This window comes from Excalfactoria chinensis, chromosome 10 (genome assembly GCF_039878825.1).
Source record: "Excalfactoria chinensis isolate bCotChi1 chromosome 10, bCotChi1.hap2, whole genome shotgun sequence".
Lineage (NCBI taxonomy): Eukaryota > Metazoa > Chordata > Aves > Galliformes > Phasianidae > Excalfactoria > Excalfactoria chinensis.
In genome coordinates, this window is record NC_092834.1 from 3,480,790 (window position 1) to 3,501,084 (window position 20,295).

General features: G+C 42.2%; 1 protein-coding gene across 2 annotated transcripts in view; it reads left to right on the plus strand.

Moving 5' to 3' along the window:
* IGF1R (insulin like growth factor 1 receptor) overlaps nt 1–20,295 on the plus strand; it is a 133,842-nt gene that overhangs the window by 91,388 nt on the left and 22,159 nt on the right. For both annotated transcript variants that reach the window (XM_072345176.1, XM_072345177.1), the window contains 8 exons: nt 6,608–6,920; nt 9,268–9,413; nt 10,133–10,277; nt 14,002–14,216; nt 16,188–16,314; nt 17,086–17,324; nt 17,465–17,632; nt 17,827–18,031. In XM_072345176.1, coding sequence (XP_072201277.1) covers nt 6,608–6,920; nt 9,268–9,413; nt 10,133–10,277; nt 14,002–14,216; nt 16,188–16,314; nt 17,086–17,324; nt 17,465–17,632; nt 17,827–18,031 — 1,558 coding nt within the window. The remainder of the gene's footprint in view (nt 1–6,607; nt 6,921–9,267; nt 9,414–10,132; nt 10,278–14,001; nt 14,217–16,187; nt 16,315–17,085; nt 17,325–17,464; nt 17,633–17,826; nt 18,032–20,295) is intronic.

Consider the following 20,295-nt stretch of genomic DNA (forward strand, 5'->3'; position numbering starts at 1 on the left):
GCTGCACTTGGGTTTCTGACAGCTTCCAAAACGACTGTTGTTCTTGTATCTTCTTTTGTACTTGTAGTCCTTCCTGTTTCTCAGTGACTTTTTCTGCTGCTAACCATCAGCATTAAGAGAACTACAAAATCTAGGCCAGTGCGATCGTGTTATCAAACCATCTTCTTCCTTTAGAATAAATCTGGAATGTGAAAATATTCTTCCTCCAGCGTGGATTTTGCCAGAAGACGGCTGACCAAGACTCGTTGTTTGCAGTCTGTTAATTAAGTCACATAAAGTTTATTGCCTTGCACTTCCAAAATTTGGAAGACAGGCAGATTAGATCTTGCTTTAAGCAACAGTGCAGGGAAAAAACCAACAATGCTCCAATGTCTTGGTTGTGAAATCAATGAAAGGAAAATGCAGTTGGTTGAGAGCTGCTCTGGGGCAGCCCCTCTCTTTTCCTCTGGACTGGGGAAGAGCTCAGGGTGCAGTGCAGTGCCATGCTCTTCACACCATGCTTATGTCCCCACTGGTGTTACAGTTTTTGTTCCCATCTGCATTCCCTCAGTGGGAAATGCTCTCTTTGCAGAGGAAATTTCACTTCTTAGAACAGGATGGTGCTGATCATAAAGTTTTCCCAACCTGTTGCTTACCTGGCATCTAAGATAAAGTAAAAGTGGCCTTGACGCCTGCTGGGTGCTGTGTGTGCGCCTGAGCTGTGTTTGTTTGTGTACTGGATTCATACTGGCGTGGAAAGGACAAAATGGACTTGTTTTTTTCCTCTTTCTCTCAAGTGCCAGCTGCAGCGATGCCAGTCTGAGTTGTGCTGGGCAACATAAGCTGTTTTGAAAGAGAATGCAGTTCGTGCTGCCCATTCTCATCAATAAGTCGTGTTTATTTGCACCTTCCCGGTCGCTGTTTTTACGCACGTTAGAGCAAATGGAGGAATGTACAATGCATTGGTTCCTGTTGACTGTGGTTTAAGGCAGTTGTTTTCTTCACTTAGCTTTCTGTTTGCTCTCATTTCTGTGAGATGTGAGTAGCTGTGGGAGCTTTTAACGGTGCTGATTGCTTCATCTGCAGAAAACCTGAAAGGTTGGTTGGTTTTTGCAGTGCCAAACAGTGTCCCTGTGTCCTGTAGGCACTCTAAATAAAACAAATTGAGCACACATCATTATTTGTCACAGCATGGGGAGTTTAAGGCTGCTTTGAGGGAACTTCTGGGGTGAGGAATGAGTTATAGATGGTGGAAAGAAGTGGGGAGGGCCACTCGAAGTCCACTGTATCCGAGTGAAGTGTGCCTGTTGTTGTTGGCTCAGTTTTCTAATGGGCTGTTATACTTTTTTCAGCTGGGAAGGAGAGTAGCAGATATGCAGCATGTTAGTGGTGTTGCAAACCATGCCATGAGCCTCAGGTTCCCCAGTAGTGTGCTTTCCTGATCCCTGTGCTAGTGTGGCATGCCCTGTTCCAAGGGAGGGAGAGTATTAATTTTGATGAAAACATATTCCAGGACTAGAGGGCACTGAATAGCTCACCACAACAGTATGTGCTAGAAGAATATTCATTTTATTGAACAGTGAACATCCTCTATACTTCATGCCTTACCTTGGTGGTCTCTGAGTATCTCCAGGTGCTGTGTGGTGCTGGGCTTCCTTCCTCTGGCCAGTTCCTGCTCTTCGCTTCTATATTCTTGGCAGTTGCTTTCAGCTGATCCTCTGTGGCATTTGTACCCAGCTGCCCTCTGACTCGGCATTATACAGGCTTTTAGCACAGTTCTGGATTTTAGCCACCAAATCCTGGGGAAGGGGGATGTCCAGGTAGATTTCTTGGTCAGTGTTTCATCTGCTTGAAGGCTGAGCTGCTGGTGGGCTGATTTCAGGTTGGGCATATCCTCTAAATCACAGTTCTGGGTGCTTCGTCCCACTGTGCCTTTCAGAGAGGGGTTATCTCATGTGTCACCTGTGATAAAGTGAAATGTTGGGGTGCAGGGGATCAAAAAGCTTTGAGTGTAAGCCAAGCAGATGTAGCTGAACATCAGCTGGATTTGTACAGTGGAAGGAAATAATTCACAGAACAGCTTCAGAATAATTTCAAGATCTGCGGAAAGGTCTGCCAGGTAAAAAGAGGCTGGTAACAAGTAGGATGTACGCATGGAAACGAGTGGCTTTAGTGAAGTGCTCTCCAGTCAGATGTAGCTTGCAGGCCAGGCTTAATGCTCTGGTCTTGATTCTTGGTAGAAGTTTGCATAGACCCAGTTAAATAGTCCAGTGATGGGGATGTCTGTGTGCTGGGTTTTCTACAAGTCATGTAACCAAGTGGCTTCTTCAGTTCTTTGGAGATGACTTTACCCATATTTCTGTGATCAGAACATGTTACTGCGTGTATTTAATACGCATGTTTCATTCTTGCTGCCTTTATTCTGTAGCTGTTTAATTCCAGGCCTGGTCATGAATCACTGGAACTGGATTTTCTGAGTAATATCTCCAGCTTCTCCATTCTTACCATATACTGGGCAAAAGAAATCGAGTCTTGTGTAGGCTGCTTGTGTGTTTGAAGTCAGCTGTTTGAAAGATCAGACCAAAGTTTAGACCATTAAAATGCAGTATTTTAAAAAATCTGTCATATAGAAGGATTAGCATTCCAAAAATGAGCATTTTTTTTTCTGTCTTTGTGGATAAATTTAGACAGCTAATTTTTTCAGTAGTTGGCTGGGAGAACATCCTCCCTCCCTCTTCTGGTTTCTGCTCAAAGTTGGGTTTTTCCCTCTCAGAAATGCTTTACGTGAAGGATGCGTTAAGAAAGGAGGAGGAAAGAAGAAAAAAAAAAAGAAGGAAGGACTGAATATCATTTCAGAAGGAGAGAAAGAATGTGAAATAAATAAATAAAAAGTAGTATCTCACACTTGGCAGCCTGGTGCTTGCCCGCGTGCGACTGGCCGGGAGCCAGCCTTGGCAGGGCCGGCCGCCACAGCTTGCCAGAAGTCTTCCTCTCCTGGCCGTGCTCCCCTCCGTAAGACGGGTGGCTTGTTCACCTGATGCTCCTGTTCCAGGGCTGCTGAAGTCCCGGCATCTTGGAGCGGATAAGGACACTTTGCCTGTCCAAACTGTACAATAGCCGTGATGTCAATGCAGGGCCGTTTCAGGGAGCTTTCGCGCTGTGTGGCTCCATGTAACACTGAGATAACTAATGGCAGAAAGCCTTATTGCCACCTCCTTAGTGTGAAGCTGTCCCCAAAGTAACTGCTCTGAATACAAAGAGATGGTTTCTTTCTTGCCCTTTTTGTTATGTCTGAGGATTTCCCAACCTGGCTTTTTGTTTGCATATTCAGTTCAGCATCTTGGAGATTTAATTGAGAGTGATGAGTCTGCGTTGGGTTCTCTTGGAATTCTCCTTGTTTCTTTTTAAGATTTGCATTTAGTTTTCCAGAATCTCCTTCCTGTGTGACAGGTCTGTGTCTGGGCTGCTCAGTGAGCAGCTCTCTGGAAGTGATGTATTTTGCATTTTTGAGTAATCCTACCTTAATAGCATTTGGGAAATCTCTTGAATTGTGTTGACAAGGAAGACTTTTCATTTGAAGAAATGAGAGGGAAGGTGAAGCACAGAAGGTCAGAGAAACAACTGCTGTTATTTTTGCTCTGGTGAATTTGATTTGTGGTTTCTGGTATTCTTGTCATGTCATTCTTTAAAGAGGTGCTGATTATTTGGTACTTTCACTCCCTGAAAGTAAATAACGAGGCTCTCCGGTCTAGTTGAGCCACAACCATCTTTTCAGTAAGATCATGAAGCTGTATAAGGAGCTGCTTTTCCCCAGGTCTTCTTTTGGCTTCTTCCTTCCATGGCTACATTCCAAGGTCTCTGAAATTTTCCATTATCTTGGTAACTCCATGTGATGACAATTAAGTAATTCTTGCCCTTGTGGTTGTCAGCAAGGATTTGTTCTTTTTTTTCTTGTATGCAGTCATCAGCCGTCATGATTCAAAGCACTTTTGTACCTCGCTGATAAATTCTGTCCCAAAACGTCAGTCCACCGTTTGCTTACGTTTGTCTGAGTTTTGACTCAAGTCAACAACAGGGAGGCTGATGTTACATAGTAAGGTCTCTGAGCAGGGCCGTCTGAGGGACCTGGCATTTTAGGCAGATAGGACTTTCTGTTGTTCATTCTTTACCCTGTACACACAAAAGTTCTTGTCCTGCCTCTTCAAAGAAGCAGGATGCCCGTATTGTCTCCAGGCTGAGAACTTTGCCAACGTTAGCAACAAGTGAGAAACAGGGCTGGGAGAAAATTGCTGAGCTTTTAAAAAATTATCTGTGCAATGTTTTCAGAAGCTCTCATTCAAACGACTGCCACTAAAACTATTCCTGTGCTTTAGAAATCTAGTTCACTGATTGCCTCGTTCACGTGAACTCGGATATCCTCCTCTGCTTTGCTTTGTACTCCTGCAGACGGCAGTCAGCAGATTTACAGAGCGATGCAGGGGATCCTATTCATACTCCAGCCTGTTCCTGAATCGCAGAGGTACTAAGGCAATATGGAAGTCTTTCCCAGGAATGAAATCATCTCGCTCTTTTTCACATTCACATGAGCGCTCAGTGCGGCAGCCTTTGTTTTCTGCAAGTGTCTGTCCAGATGGAAACATGCAGTGCTGCTCCAGTAAATCTAGAACTTTGTGGAGGCATGGGGACATGTGCTGCTTCTTAGTAGGGCTTTGAACTGCGAACGTAACTACCACACTAAGTGGGGGTCCTGGCACTCAGTCGTATCAGCAGTCCATCTGCTAGCAAGGCACACTTTCCTGTTTGCTTTTGTTATCTTTAGTTGGTACGTGATGTAGGGAAATCAGGTATACCTGTGCTGTGTGTTATGTAACAGTGCCCCTCACTCCTGCTATGGGTTTTGTAAGTAGCTGTCCCTACAGAAATGTCCTCACTTTGGCCTGCTGAGGTGCTGCCTTCACTTGGTCTGCCAGTTTGGCTTGCAGGATGTGCAGCACCACCTCCTGCAGGTTGAATTTCCTCTGCAGAATGTTTCCAGTGGTGAGGGTATGAGGAGAAGTCAGGCTGGTGCTCGGATGCCTGCCTTGACTTGCTGTATTGGCAGCTGGAGCTTCTTTTAAAAAGGAGCTGGGGGGAAGTGCAAAATATTGAGGCAAGATCCGTACAAAAGCATTCAGATTACAAATACAGAATTCTCTGATATGTGCCTTGTGAGTCCCTTTGAGGGTGGGCACTGGCTTAAAGCTGGCAGAAGATGGCTTTTTGTATGCAATGCGTAAATCCTGATGCAGAGCTGTGAACCACTTTGATCACTTTGATTTTTCATGAGCAGAGGAATTCAAGAGGATTCTGATTTGTTGCAGCGACTGAGCAGAATTTCCTCTCAGATATTCATGCTTTGCCACCTGCCAGATTTTTGGCAGTCGGGAAGAGGAAGTTGCAGTGCAAAATTTCTTTTGTGGAATTGTTAATAGCATCTTAAAATGTGTTTCCCTGCAGGCTGGGCGCTGTTGCTTCTGTGTCCGTTCTGGGACATGAGCATCTTCGCTGGTCGTGTGCTTTTTGCTCAGATAGCTCAGTTTAAATGTCTTGTGGTGCTTTGCTTGGATCGTGCTGGAGTTGTACTACTGAAATTCTGCTTTACGCTGTTATTATTGGTGCTGTTTTTTAGCTAAGTTAGAAAGTGGAAAACAGTCACTTAATGCAAACCAGATTTCCTATCTGTGTTTGTTTACAGAGCCTCTGGCACACAGCTCGCATGGCTAAAGGGCCATACAAAGCTGCAATCAAAATGTTGTTGTTACATAAATAAAATGCTGCCACTTCTTTTGATGTAACAATAGTGAGATTGTCTGGTGACGATTCTGCTCTTTGTTCATTTCTTCCAAGCTGAAATGCTTTCACAGAAAACAAAAGTCTCAATAAATCTGCACCCCAATTTTTATTTTGGGGGGGTTTACTTTACTTATTTTGTTCCCCAAACCTGGAATTTGGGGATAAGGCAGAATTCTGTTACGCTCTTAAGGGAGAAATAGCAGCTCCTCTGATTGCACAGTATTTGATGTTTACCATCTGTACTTTATTAAACCTTATTCTGCATACATAAGCAACATTGGGATGCTACGTTGGGGTTGACCTAACCATGTGTGCTATAGTATAGCATTGCTTTATTGTACAAGTGTAATTAAGTTGTTTAAAGGAGGCTTATTTTCTTGCCAGCAAAGACCAATTTGAAGTACAAATGGGAAAGGCAAGGAATGCTTAGAAAGACAATAAGTCAGTGCTCAAAAAACAACAAAAAAACAACACACCAAAAAACCCCATAATTCTAGGGCTTTGGGATGGGGGAGTATTGAATTGTTTCCATTACCCTTATGTTGTTCTTCCTTTTGAAGCTGCATTATTTCATTGGCTCGTGTTACAAATTTCATCTGCAAAAAAGAAATTTTCAGGCAACTGAAACAGGAAAAAAGAATCAGTTTTGTCAGTTCCAAGGGAATTGGTTCTTCTGCTGAGCTTGTCTACGGCCCAGACAATGAAGACGTAGATTTGTGCATATTGGGGTTTGTCCATAATACCATTCCCCTTATTTCACAGCTCCTTCTCACATCCCTTGCCTTCTCTCTTGCAGTGTGCCCCAGCTCATGTGGCAAGAGAGCCTGCACAGACCAGAACGAGTGTTGCCATCCTGAGTGCCTGGGGAGCTGCACAGCACCCGACAACAACACTGCTTGTGTGGCCTGCCGCAACTACTACTACGAAGGGGTCTGCTTGCCCACCTGTCCTCCCAACACCTACAAGTTTGAGGGCTGGCGCTGCGTGACCAAGGAGTTCTGCTCCAAAGTCCCTGCCACTGAAACAAGTGATTATGAGAGGTTTGTGATTCACAACGATGAGTGCATGGCAGAGTGCCCCTCTGGATTCATACGCAATGGGAGCCAAAGGTAATGAAACTTTCTTCAAGTCCATCATAGTTAGCTTGTTTATTCTCCCCTCCCTACTCTGTGGTATCCTTGTGATGCAAGTTGTGATGCATTTGGTGGAAGATGTGATTTGGAATTTCATCACTTCCCAGTAAAAGCTTGCTCAGACATCATTTTAGAGGTCTAATTATGGCCTGTGCACATCAGTTCATGCTGCTTGTTTTGAAAGAATTCAGGAGGTCAGAACAGCGCAAAACCAGGTTTTGAGCAAAAGAGAGAGCCAAGGAAGACAGAGCTGGAGATTGGCAGGTTACCACTGTCACACATACAGCAAGCTAGAAGCTATCTTGTTTCACATGTTATTTCCTTTATATATACTTACATTTTAGACGTATTCTTTAATAACTTCATTTCCTTTTTTTCAGTCTTTTCAGAAAATAGCAATGATGTTTTAGAAGAGAATAATCATTAAGTCAGTTACAAAAACGATGCAGATAATATCATACAGAATAAATTTCTGTATGTGTCAAGCAAACAGCCTCAGTTGCCTGCTGACCCAGACCTCTATAAGTAAGGGAAGGTGCTTCAGTACTATGCTAAAAAGATGCCCTTGCAAGTCACTATGAGATAGAGGTTTATGGAGAGATGGTTGTGAAGATACCTGCACTGGCCACATGTCTGTGCATGGCATTCATCTGTTCACTCAAGCAGCAAGGCAGTCCCTGGTTCACATTTGGTTGTAAGCAGCTTAACACTGTGTTTGCTCAAATATTCACCAGAGAAATCTTTCACTTATCTACCTGTGGTTGTAGTCCCAGCTGTTTGAGCTGCTTACACTGAAGTGCATGACAGACCTATCTTATCTCAGTACAGTGCTCAGCTGCGGAGATTGAAAGGAGCTGTAACCCAAGGCCAGAGAATGTTTTCTTCCCCAGAGGTGGTGTTAACAAATAGTTGCAAATGGAAAGCATTTCCCGCATTCTTTGTACATTTAGTTGAATGCCTCTTTCTTGTGTCTGTAGCTTTTAGTGGTTTGTGGCATGTTAATAGTGCAGGATTTTGAAATGGGACCTTACAAGTAAGAAAAGGAAGCTTCCTTCTTTATACTGTTTGTGCACAAAAGGTGGTTGCTATCAATTTACTTGTTTCCTTAAGCCTTAGAAGAAGGTGGACTCAGTTCCTTTTAAAGATAATAAAGTCTGTGCTCATCACTGTTGGTATCACAAGCTTTTGTCTTTGGAGCTCTTTCTCTTCCTTCCTTTTCCCCTCTAAAGCAGTAATGTAGGGTGAGTGATGATGAAATTCAATTTATTCCAGTATTTTCATTAGTGAGATCAAAAACAAATTTGCATCAGGAAAGATGTGTACCAGGCGTGATCAGAGGGCACGTTTTCTTCACATGTGTTTAGTGGCATAGTCTCTATGAAGCTGCAGTAGCCAAAGGCTGGGCTAGCCTGCAATCTTGCTCCTGGAGTTTGGCCTGTTAAAATGCTTATGGTTGTCTGTAAGTATAAGAAGCAGGACATGTCAGCCTGACAGTCAGGTTTCTCTGAGTTAGGCCATGCCTGTCTTGATGTTTTATGATCACAGGTGGATCTATTCTTTCTTAATTTGTGTAATCCATTTTGGATCTGTTTAGACTTCTTGCCTGCCTCTCCCAGTCCTTGTTGCAGTGTTACACAAATTAGTTTTGTCTTGCATGAAGGTGCATCTTTTTCTTTGTTTGAACTTGCTACTTTAATACTTCTGACGCTATAAGAAATAGTGACTAATTCACTGCTCACTTTCTCTGTGTCACTCAGGACTGTATACACCCACTGTTGTCTTTCCCAGGCTAAAACACAAATGTTGGTCTTGAAATGCTGGTTTGAGGGCATGGAGAAAGAAAGCCTCATAGACGCTGTAACAGTACTTGCCCACCTCCTGTTCCGAGCTGACCTATTTTTGGAGGTTGAGTCTGAATTAGCACAAAACTTCAATAGCACTTGATGCTTGTGTAGGTTAGAAGGGTCATCTCTGTGGTTATAATGAAGTTGGAGTAAATGAAGTGGTGCTGTTTTTCACCTGAGGTGCCTTCTGCTCTGGGTAACAGAGCCTTTAAGAAACTGGCAAACAGCAGGTAGGAGTCCATTTGATTGTTCCCATGTTGCCGTAGACAGGAGATGTGATGTGCCAGCCTCTCTTGTGTCCCACAAGCATGTTGTGTTTACCTATAAGTGTCTGCAGTAGTGGGGTAACTTTCATTGGGGGTTGATGCATTTCCCTAAGCTTCGTTTGGAAATGTCTTTCAAAATCAAATTCAAAGCAGTCTGTGGAATCAGAGCTGTGTATCACTGCTTATTTTCTGTTTTCTTTCCTTTCCAAACAGTATGTTCTGCAGTCCTTGTGAGGGGCCTTGCCCCAAAATCTGTGAGGATGGGAAAACAAAGACCATTGACTCTGTCACGTCAGCACAAATGTTGCAGGGATGCACGATTCTCAAGGGGAATTTGCTGATCAACATCCGTCGTGGAAGTAAGTGACTGCCCTGCCTTTACGAACCTCTGATAAGGCTGCTTTTAATACTTTCCTTTTGTCAGCATAATAACAGGAAGGTAAAAAACTCAGTGACCTGTTTGTTTTCCAGTCCCATAGCAGTTCTCTTGTTTGGGTTGGCCCACTGGTAGTACCATTCTCCAATATGCAGATGGAAAAGGTAGTTGATTACCAACCATGAAGCAGGGAAGACTGGTATTTTCTTTAGCTTTTTTCAGCAGGGCAAGGAACCAGGACTAGGCAGGGAGGTGACAAATAGTCCCAAAGAAGTAATCCTCAACAGAGTGAAAAAATGGAAAGTCCTTGTATCTGGGTAGATAAATAAGAGTTCTCCACAGGTAGGAATAGCCTCAGTTTCTAAGGTAAGTTGTGTTGTCTTGCTGAAACTTGCAATCAGTAGTTCCAAAAGCTTGTACGAAGCCCAGCACTGTGCCTCTGGATGGACATCATTAGTGAGCTGGCTGTCTTTGTTGCATGTCTTGAACAAGTTCTGGATTAAGTTTGTCAGGGATGTCATTCATCAGTCAGGGATGTGCTGACAGTTGGTGAGCTTTTAAAGAAATACACAGTAAAAATTGTTGTTAGTTTTTGTTGGAAATCTGTCCCTGTAAGGAAGGTGATTTTTGCATTCACGAATGCAGTTGAAACCTTCAGATGTATTTGATTCCCTTCCTTCTGCTATGTTTTTCTTCATGTAGATAACATTGCTTCAGAACTGGAGAATTTCATGGGTCTGATTGAGACAGTGACGGGATATGTGAAGATTCGCCATTCCCATGCATTAGTTTCCCTTTCTTTCTTGAAGAACCTGCGGTATATTTTGGGAGAGGAACAGGTGGACGGGTAAGCATTTATACGTTTGTAGGTGCAATTTAACTTTTAATACAGGGCCACAAGGGGCCGAGTCTCTAATGAACATTCATGTACTGTTTATATAATTATCTCTTCTGATAATATCTGCTAATAAATTTCACTAATGAGGGGATTGCAACTGGAAGAGACTAGTATGAAATATTTTGCAAGTTGTGATTGTTTGCAGTTCCTTAAAATGCTACCATTACATTAATTGTCTATCAAGCCGAAAGGAGCTCGATCAGGAAGAGTAAAATTGATCCCCCTGAAATGGTTGCTGTGGGTTATTCTGTTTCTGTAATGCATATAAAGTGTGTGATACTTCAGCTGCTCCGCAGTTAGAGTTGTATACAGCTCCTGTTTCTCTGTGGTTGCATGGGTAACAGAAACAAGGGCTTTAACCTCCACAGAAGTTGCAGTGCTCAGGTGTGTTGATGTTCCTGCAGCAAGTTGTGTTTTTCCTTCTCTTCCCGAATCAAGTGTCAGTTCAAGTTTAAACCAATATTATGTGGGAAAAGTTAAGTCTCTGTCGGTAATGAGAGAATTATTAAACAAAGAATTTTGGGTAATTGTATAGGAAAAGGTAGTGGGAAGGTCATGGGAAAGGTTGCTTATGTCTGGTTTATCTGCCCCGACAGGATAAAGTTACAGCATGAGGGATTCTTCACAACCTCCCTGCTTCTGTCAGGCCAGTCTTTGGTCAGCCTTAAATTCTTCAGATTCCATCATCTGACAGAGCGAGTTAAAGGGCAGCTCTTCATCTTGCACTTGAAAAACAGTTTTTTTTTTCAGTAAGATTGTTGGTTCTATGAAAAAGCACGTTTCTAATTGCAAATCCTGGGGGCTTGTCAGTTAGTTGAGCTCAAGGCCCCTCCAGCCACTCATGATGCTTTGTGCTCTAACAGATATTCCAGTTATCTGTTTGTCTTTTCTCTTACTCCTTCCTCTCTTGCACTCCTTAAATTTGAGTTCAGCTTTGAGGTTTAAGTGGTGTATATATATTGCTGTCACCTTGGATGTCGGTAAGCAGATATCAGCAGAGCTGATACGAGGAGAAATGGTAGGCTTTAAAATCTGATTCCCAACAAGGAAAGAAAATGGTGCAGCTTTGAAGAGGAAGATGGGGCTGAGGGAAGATAGGAAGTGGCCCGATTTGCATACTGATATCAGGGGCGCTTTGCCTGGAAAATGCCTAGCATTATTTAGGCATTGCCACAATCTAAATAACATTTCCAAAAATATTTAGATGAAAGTAGACACCTGGCAAGGAAGAAGTGAGCTTGAACGAGGACTTTGGAATAGCTGTGAACATCAGGGAGCGGGGCAGTACTGGGGGAAGTACCATTCGGAAGTTCAGCCTACCCTTCAAGTCATGGTCTCCAGTCATTTACTCAGATACACTTTCAAGGGTTTCAGTGGCAGTGCTTTGTTTACCTACACCAAATCTTCTATTCTTTCCATGCTGTCTTCCTTGCTATTGGAGTCAATGTCTGATATAATCATTATTTACAACCCAAGCCATAAGTGCCCTCCCATTGCCCACTGCTCCACCTTCTGAGCCATGCAGCATTGCACCTCTCCTGTGCCTGGGACCTGATTTAGCATTCCAGAACTGGTTTCCTTGGCACTTTGCGTGGTGCCAGAAGAACTTGCACTAATTTATACTCACAGTGTAGGATCCCTTAGGACTTGTTTGCCTTGTCTCAGACTGCTGCTCAAACTTGTGTGTATGCCTTTAGAAGTACAATCCATGGAAATCCCTGACTGTGCTGGTCAGTGCGCAGTTGAGTAAAGCACCCATGTGTACTTGATTTGCTGCACTTATTCGACTCTCTTGAAATACAAGAGTTATTTGTTGTGTTTTAGTGCAAGAATTATCTCTTGTGTCTAAAGCATAATTGCCGCAGTTGTGAGAAGGAGACAGGCTGGGCTGTTATTAAATATTTAAGGTGGTTTCTGTAGCCGTAGAGCCACACCTGTTTATTGCATTAAATCTGAGTCCAGCTTTTCGGGTCTTTGCTGAAAAGCTTAGTTGCCATTGCTTAATCACACAGCTAATTATAGCGAAGTGTCATCTTCTGAGCAGTGCACAGGGAGCTGCAGGGATTTTAGTCATCCGTAACAAATAAACACCCTTTTTGGTGGTATCTGTTGAATCTCACATGCAGTGTAGCATCACTGTTTTCTCCTGGCAAGAAGCATTTAACATGCATGTATGTACTCCCTTTTCAACTGTTAGTCACCAGGGCACATTCTTCTCAGCATCCTACTGCAGCGGTTCCAGGTGTATCACTTTTCTTATTAATCAAGCCCTGGATATTTAGGAACACTTGGAAATAGGACAAAAAGCCCTTCTCTTTCATGTCATTCTCAAAATACTCTGAGCGTTTTGGTGTGTCATGAGAAACTGCAGCTGTGTTCTGTGCAGGTTGCAGTCAGAATGCAGTTCTCACTTCAGGTTGGGTGAGGGAGGAATGAATGCTAAATTTTAGTTGAAACAGTGGAAAGAAAACCATAAATGAGTCTGTAGTGTGCCAGCTTCTTATGAGCAGAATGGTTTGTCTGCCATGTTACCCCGGCTAAATCCGACTGCAGTTGAAAGGATGCGTAGGATTTGTAGCTTTAACTATGCTGATGAGAGCTTACCGAGGTAAAATGACATGCACAGGTTGCAGGGATTTATTGTGCTAATAATCGATTTTCCATCGATGTACTTTTGTTGGTAGGGCTTCCCGAGAATAATACAATAAATGCTGACAGAAGAGGTTCCTTTGATTTAAATCCGTCAGCTACACAAACCTTTAACTCATTTCCTAATTCTGCATTCCTGTCTCTGCCATCCCAAAATGTGGTTTTGCAGGATTTGCCTTATTGCTGGTGTGCAGCCTATTATCTTGCTTTTGCTGCACCTGTTTTTTTCAGTTCAGCACAATTGAGCGGCACCAGGAATTTCTTCTTACTGTGTGATAGGATTGACACAAACGACTTTACATTTAATGTCTGTGGAAATAAAGGATGCTCATGTTTTTCCCCTGCTGTGCTTTGGGAATGGGCTCAGCACATGCTGCCACCGCCTTATTAGCTCTTCACTTTGAAGTGCGGGTCCTGTGCTGTGCAGTCCGTGCAACTCTTCCCTGTCAGTTTTGATGTATAGGCACAACTGTACTTGGCACAGCGCAGGAAGCCTCTACTGGGCCAAAAGGTAAACTAAGACACAGAGGCAAGGAAGCTTCACTATGCAAACTCTTACAGTTGCTTTTGTAAACATAAGCAAGACAGCTGTGTTCACTGTTTTATTTATCGTCAGAACTGCAGCTTGCTTTTCCTTCCCATAAGGTATACAAGGTCATTACTTCCCATTTGGCACAGAAAGGAATATCTATTGTAGAGATCTGCTGTCCAGAGGACATGAATTTGTATTCCTTCCAGCAACTTGCATATTTATCCCTGATTAAAACATATGTTGAAGCGGGCTTTACACAGTGTGGTGTCAGCCTTGGGGTCCTCTGTTAGTCATTCGCCTGACCTCTGACCAAAGTGAGCAGTCAGAAAAACGTGCTCCATGGGAGAGAAGAAAATCATTTACTCTGCTGAATACCAATTTAAAGTAATGAGAGGAGGTACAGAATTTTCAAGTTTGCTTATATTAAGATATTCAGGGTGGGAATTGGTGATGAATTGAAACTGATATTTTCCTTCAAAAACTTTCTTCTAGGAATTATTCTTTTTATGTGCTTGATAACCACAATCTGCAGCAGCTGTGGGACTGGAACCACCATAACTTGACGATCAAGGAGGGGAAAATGTACTTTGCATTTAATCCTAAACTCTGCGTTTCTGAGATTTACCGTATGGAGGAAGTTTCGGGAACCAAAGGGCGACAGAGCAAAGGAGATATAAATCCAAGGAACAATGGGGAGAGAGCCTCTTGTAAGTTTAAACACAAAAACAAAGCAAAAAACCATTCACCACATGGTCACGTTATTGACTGTTAGAGTATGTAGAGGTTAGAAACTACGCTAGGCGTTCAGTCGTTCTGCTTGATTGTTTTGTGCAAATGTAGCTGACAGTATGTTTGTACTTGTGGAAAACTGTGGTTACAAAGTCACTACATCATCTATAGAAACTGATGAAGAAATCTGCCTTCAGAATACTTTTTTGTGACAACAGCATCCTATAGCAATAGGGATGGAGTCAGTAAAGTCTTGGGTTTTGGTACGGCCGATGAAGAGCGGTTGCTCTGTTTCCTTTGCAAATTTACATAATTCTTGTTTTTTTTTCTCAAATGTACGTACTCTTTTTTGTTATTAAGGAAGCTGCCGATGTAACAATTTCACAGGCGCTGAAATAAACCATTTGTGTTACTCCTGAGCTTCTTTTCAGCTCTTGCCAAATATTGCATCTTGTTACTAGAAGTGCTTGTTGCACGCTCCATTTTTTGTGCTTTATTTTTCAGATTGCTTTTGATGTGCTGGCTATTTATAGTGTTCTACAGTGTGCTTGAACTTCAGTGCCTGCATTTAATTTTGGATTCTGTGATGTTCTTGATGTCAGAATTATTGGGAAGTTCTCTGTAGGCTTTGGTGGAGTTCACATAAGGTCTCCAGGTGTAACCAATACATTTACAAGCAATCTCTCTTGTAGGAATTAAGAAGACAGGACGCTTACAGTTTTGACCTCAGACTCTTAGAACTGATGGTGCATTTTTCTTTGGTCCGTTTGTGGTGCTCTTGGAGCTGAGTAAATTAAAATGAATCCTGTATATAAGTCAAGTCCCCTCGTTCAGGATGGTATTCACAAAACTAGGGCACGTACTCTGCTGAATGTCTCTTTAGGCATGATGCATAAATGCAGATGGCGTAGATCCTTGTTGTAAGTACACTCCATTCTTTGCACATTCAATAGAGCAAAGGCTTGCAGTCCTGGAGGAGTTACAGGCACACAGTCAGTCCTTACTACCACTGAGGCAAGTGCCAGCCGCTGCCTGTTTAAAAAAAAAACCATTACAGAAAGCTTTCTGACTCTGAGAAGGGAAAAGAATCAACAAAAGCTAAACTGCCTTTGAAAAGATAGCACCAACAGTGCCAGTGTACACAAGGGTGAAACCCCCTTTATTTTTGTAGACTTGTATGAAACATTAGAAACTGTCACACAGTTGACACTTAGAACACAATTTTTTCATCCAAGCATGAAGTTTTTAAAATGCTATTTTGTTTTGGACTGGAAAACTCAGTGACTTGGTAGTGGGAAGCCATTCATTTCAAAGCTGCCAGCTTCCATCCAGCTCTGTTCAGAAGAGTAGCTGGAAGCTGCTGCCATCAAATGGCTGTGCAGTATATGATCTGTATTTTGGAGGTTTTGGTCCAGCCTGTAATGAGTAGGAATATAAACTTCTTTATGCTTTCTATCTTGTCTATTCTCCAGAAAGACAAATTGTAATTGCCTAAAATTGTCTCAGAAAGTGAGAACAAGGAGTCCACTTACATCTCTGCCTGTGTATTGCAATTGGATGGTGAATTTAGTGCTACTAAACCAGTCCTGTGAATAAACAGGACGTTGATTTCTCATTCAGGGAGAGGCTGAAGTAGTTCTCAAGAGTTTTCTGATGGTGCGTTAAAAGAAAATGTGCTTCAAAAAAAGCTCTGAAGAATAAGTAGCTCCAGTGTACACTGCAGTGATTGCCAAGGCCAGACCAGTGCTTACCCCTAAGCACTCAAATATGGTAGGATGAAATACTAAGGTATAAGGAGACAAAGGCTGCCTGAGTGTTGTGGTATCATAGGCCCTGTTGGACAGACTAGTTAGCAAAAACTGGTACATAAGAAAAAGCAATAACTGCTAAGCAAAACAATCAGGCAGTGCAGTGATAACTCTGCCCTGTGATGTCTTTCTGTGTTGCAGGTGAAAGCCACATTCTGCGTTTTGTTTCCAACACAACACTGAAGAATCGGATTAAACTGACATGGGAACGGTATCGCCCTCCAGATTACAGAGATCTCATTAGCTTCACCGTTTACTACAAAGAAGCGTGAGTAGACATCTGCAGAGGCTAATGGAGACAGTCAGGGGATAGTAGGCAGTTTTCTTCTGACTGTCGTTACACTGAGACAAGTTAGTCAGCAAAACTCCTTCAGGTAGTTTCTGCTTCACAGTTTACGTATTTCATTCAGTTTGCATAATTCATCCTCACATCCTGCCTCCATTTGATTTCTATTCTTGGTTGAGTGAAAAAAAAACAACCCTTTAAAATGAAGATTATCTTGCCTGAGGACTATAAATGGATTCCAAATTCATTGGGTAGTTTTAAATTTGGGAACAAAAGAGTTGGATGGCTTGAGTATTCTCAGGGAACTAATTTGGAGCTCTCCAAGTCATACTCCTGTTTCTGCGAGATCTTCTCTAACCGTAGTACTAAGTGGATGTCACATATCAGAAGTTTTACCTACCACCTCGATGGCTTGTCTTCCTATTTGAAGTTATTTACATTATTCAACCTCAGTAATTTTCTGCATTCTCTTGAAGTAGGAAGCAGTTACTGCAGGGAGAGTAATTTCTTCAGAGGTCCTTCTACCTTTGTATATCTTTGAAAGAGCTCAGGTTTAAAATAGAATCAAAATACAAATAAGTACGTTAATAACTCTTCAGTTTTGGGGGGTTGGAGGGGTTAAAGGGAGTTTCAGAATGGTGTTAGGTGGGAGGCGAAGGTGAGACAACATTGAAGTGAGGTACTTGCATAAATGTGTGACAGTTTTTAGTAGAAAATAAGTATCTTGTACAATTTTTTTTCCCAATGTTTCAGGCCATTCAAAAATGTGACAGAGTATGATGGACAAGATGCGTGTGGCTCCAATAGCTGGAATATGGTTGATGTTGACCTGCCACCGAATAAGGAGAATGACCCTGGAATTTTACTGCAGGGATTGAAACCTTGGACTCAGTATGCCATTTATGTCAAGGCTGTTACCCTCACTATGATGGAAAACCATCACATTCATGGAGCAAAAAGTGAAATTGTGTATATACGAACCAATGCTGCAGGTAAGGTCCTCCTCACTTGGTGAAGAGTTGATAACACTGTTATAGGTATGCTTATTATCTGGGGTTTACTTTAAAAGCATCCAGATATATTGTAGAATGTGCTGGGTTTAAAATGCCTTCATTTTCTTTTTCCATGCCAGTACCATCCATTCCCTTGGATGTTATTTCAGCATCCAACTCCTCTTCCCAGTTGATTGTGAAATGGAATCCTCCCTCTCTTCCCAATGGCAACCTCTCATACTACATTGTACGATGGCAGCAGCAACCTCAGGACAGTTACCTTTACAGACACAATTACTGCTCCAAAGGTAGGCTAACTGAAGTAGTTATTTTGAAATGCCTGTAAATAAATGATTATTTACAGGGGCTGAAGCTTGTGCCGTGCTTCACAGTTCTTTTATGAGTAACTACAAGTAGAAAAGAATGTGTAAATGTGGATTGTTACCATGTTTGTAACACAGAGAGGAAAAAAAAATAAATAAGCCGCCTGTTTCCTTTTAAGATAAAGTCCCAATTCGAAGATATGCTGATGGGACCATTGATACAGAAGAGGCTACTGAACCCACCAAGCCAGAGGGCTGTGGGGGAGAAAAAGGACCTTGTTGTGCTTGTCCCAAGACAGAGGCAGAAAAACAAGCTGAGAAGGAGGAAGCAGAGTACCGGAAAGTCTTTGAGAACTTCCTTCACAACTCCATCTTTGTCCCCAGGTAATGATTTTCAGCTAATTGCATTTTTAATGTTTCCTAGAGCTCAGCCTTTTTGAATGAGGAAGAATATGCAGGCAATACGTGAAATGTGTTAACGTTGTCTGTCAGTGTAGTTGAGACAGTCTGCAATCTTTTTCAATTCTTTTTTTGATCCTTGAATTTCTTATTTATCTTTTGTGTAAGCTGGTCTTTAGGTAATTGGACCCTGGAGCCTAGCGCCCGGTATACAGCTGTTTAACATGTTCCAGTTTCTGTAAGGAGTCAGTTTTCAATCATGCATGCTATCCATTGTCGCTGTTGACAGGTTAAGTTCATGTTCAAGCCCTGTGTTTGAGTACTCTGCATTGTGGCTCTGTTACTCGTTGAAATTGGGTTATATTACTCTCCAGTATGGGGTTTGTTTTTTTTGTTTCTTTGGGGATTTTTTTTTTGGAACTTTTATTCAAGGCAGTTTTGAATTGACCTGTTTGGTTTGGAGACGATATGTTCAGTGCTTCTTGGCTTTGTCCAAAAAAATGAGGCAATAAGTACTGTTTCTCTTTGGAGGTGTTAAGTATTGTACCTGGGCTTTGGCTGGTTCACGTTTCGTGTTTGTGGTTGAATTTATGCAGTGTTTTCCTTATGATGATAACAGCCAGCTGCAAAGGTGAGGTAGCAGCCGCCATGACCACCCAGGTCCCCCTGTGCAATGTGAGATGGTACAAATGAGAGCTTATTTTGGATTTTATGAAATACGAAGGAGTTTTAAAAGGCATTTTTAAGTTATAAACTACCTGAAAATGTATCAAAGCAGCTTTTACAAAAGACTGTTTTTATTTCAGCAGTCTGGTCATCTAAAAATGTGTTGTTTTTCTCACCAATTTGCTCGCGTTTCCCAAAACAAAAGGGAAATCTCAGAACTTTGAACTCAGATAGTAACAAATAAGCTGATCAGCTCACAAAGAATTTCCTGAAAGCTTGGCTGTTTCCCATTCTGCTTAACTTATTGCCATAAGGGCGTGTTTTGTAACAGCAAGGGTAGATAAAGTATAACGTTCAGAAATAGCTGCATAGCTAAGCAGCTTCAGATGTTATGTTAGGGAAATTAGAGATGGAGCTAGTAAAATATCTCTGTGGGACAAATCTGAACAGCTTGTTACCTGCTGATGTCCATGTTTTGTTCTTTCCAAAGGGAGAAGTTATTGAATGTGTTAATGTAAGCCTCAATAGTGGTATTTGTTTTCAGTGTTCTACCTGTCTCCAGGATATTGTGAAAGAAATGCAGCATGTAATACTGCGTGAAGATATTCAGCTGTGTGGTTTTAAGGTTGCTTGAAGTCTGTTGATCTAATATTGTGTGCAATTCTTGGATGACTGTGGTTATTGCAGTCATGAGGTAGATTTCAAACGTTAAGACTCTGATTAGTCTTGAACGGACGCTCGTGACCACAGGATGAAAAGTTACTCATGAAGTTCCTTCGTTCTGTAATGAGCAGGATGAGATGCATGCTGTTTGTAGTAGAAGGTATCTCAGAAGTAATTACAAACTTGACATAGGGCATAAGAACTCCAGGGAGACCTCATTGTGGCCTTCCACTACTTGAAGGGAGCATATAAACAGGAGGGGAATGCCTGTTCCCAAGGACGGATAGTGATAGGATAAGCGGGAATGGTTTTAAACTGAGACAGGGGAGGTTTAGGTTGGATGTTAGAAGGAAATTTTTCCACATAGAGGGTGGTGATGCACTGGAACAGGTTGGCCAAGGAGGCTGTGGATGCCCCATCCCTGCAGGCATTCAAGGCCAGCCTGGATGTGGTTCTGGGCAGCCTGGTCTGGTGGCTGGTGACCCTGCACACAGCAGGGGGTTGGAACTGGATGGTCTTTGAGGTCCTCTTCAACCCAGGCCATTCTGTGATTCTTGGAACAGTTAGTTTGCATTTTAAATTGCTTTTGTTTTTTTGACCAATGTCAATTTGATTTCATTTTTACAAAGTCCTATTTTTCTTACTTCCTTTAACAGAATAGATGAACTTTCTTGTTTTTATCTCCTGCCTCTTCCTTGTTTTCCTTGGTTTCTGCTTTTTGTCTTTATCTTTGCCTTTCACTGGAGCAGGAAGCTGTTTGACAGCAAAGCAGTAGTGTCCAAGCTCTTGATGTTTTAATCATGTTTGCCTTTGTTTTCCTGTAGGTCTTTTTCTCTCCATGATACAACTGTAGTTTTCACCACCAAGTCTCTTTGTTTCACCCAAATTCCAGCTAGGACTGTACATTTTTTCAGATACAA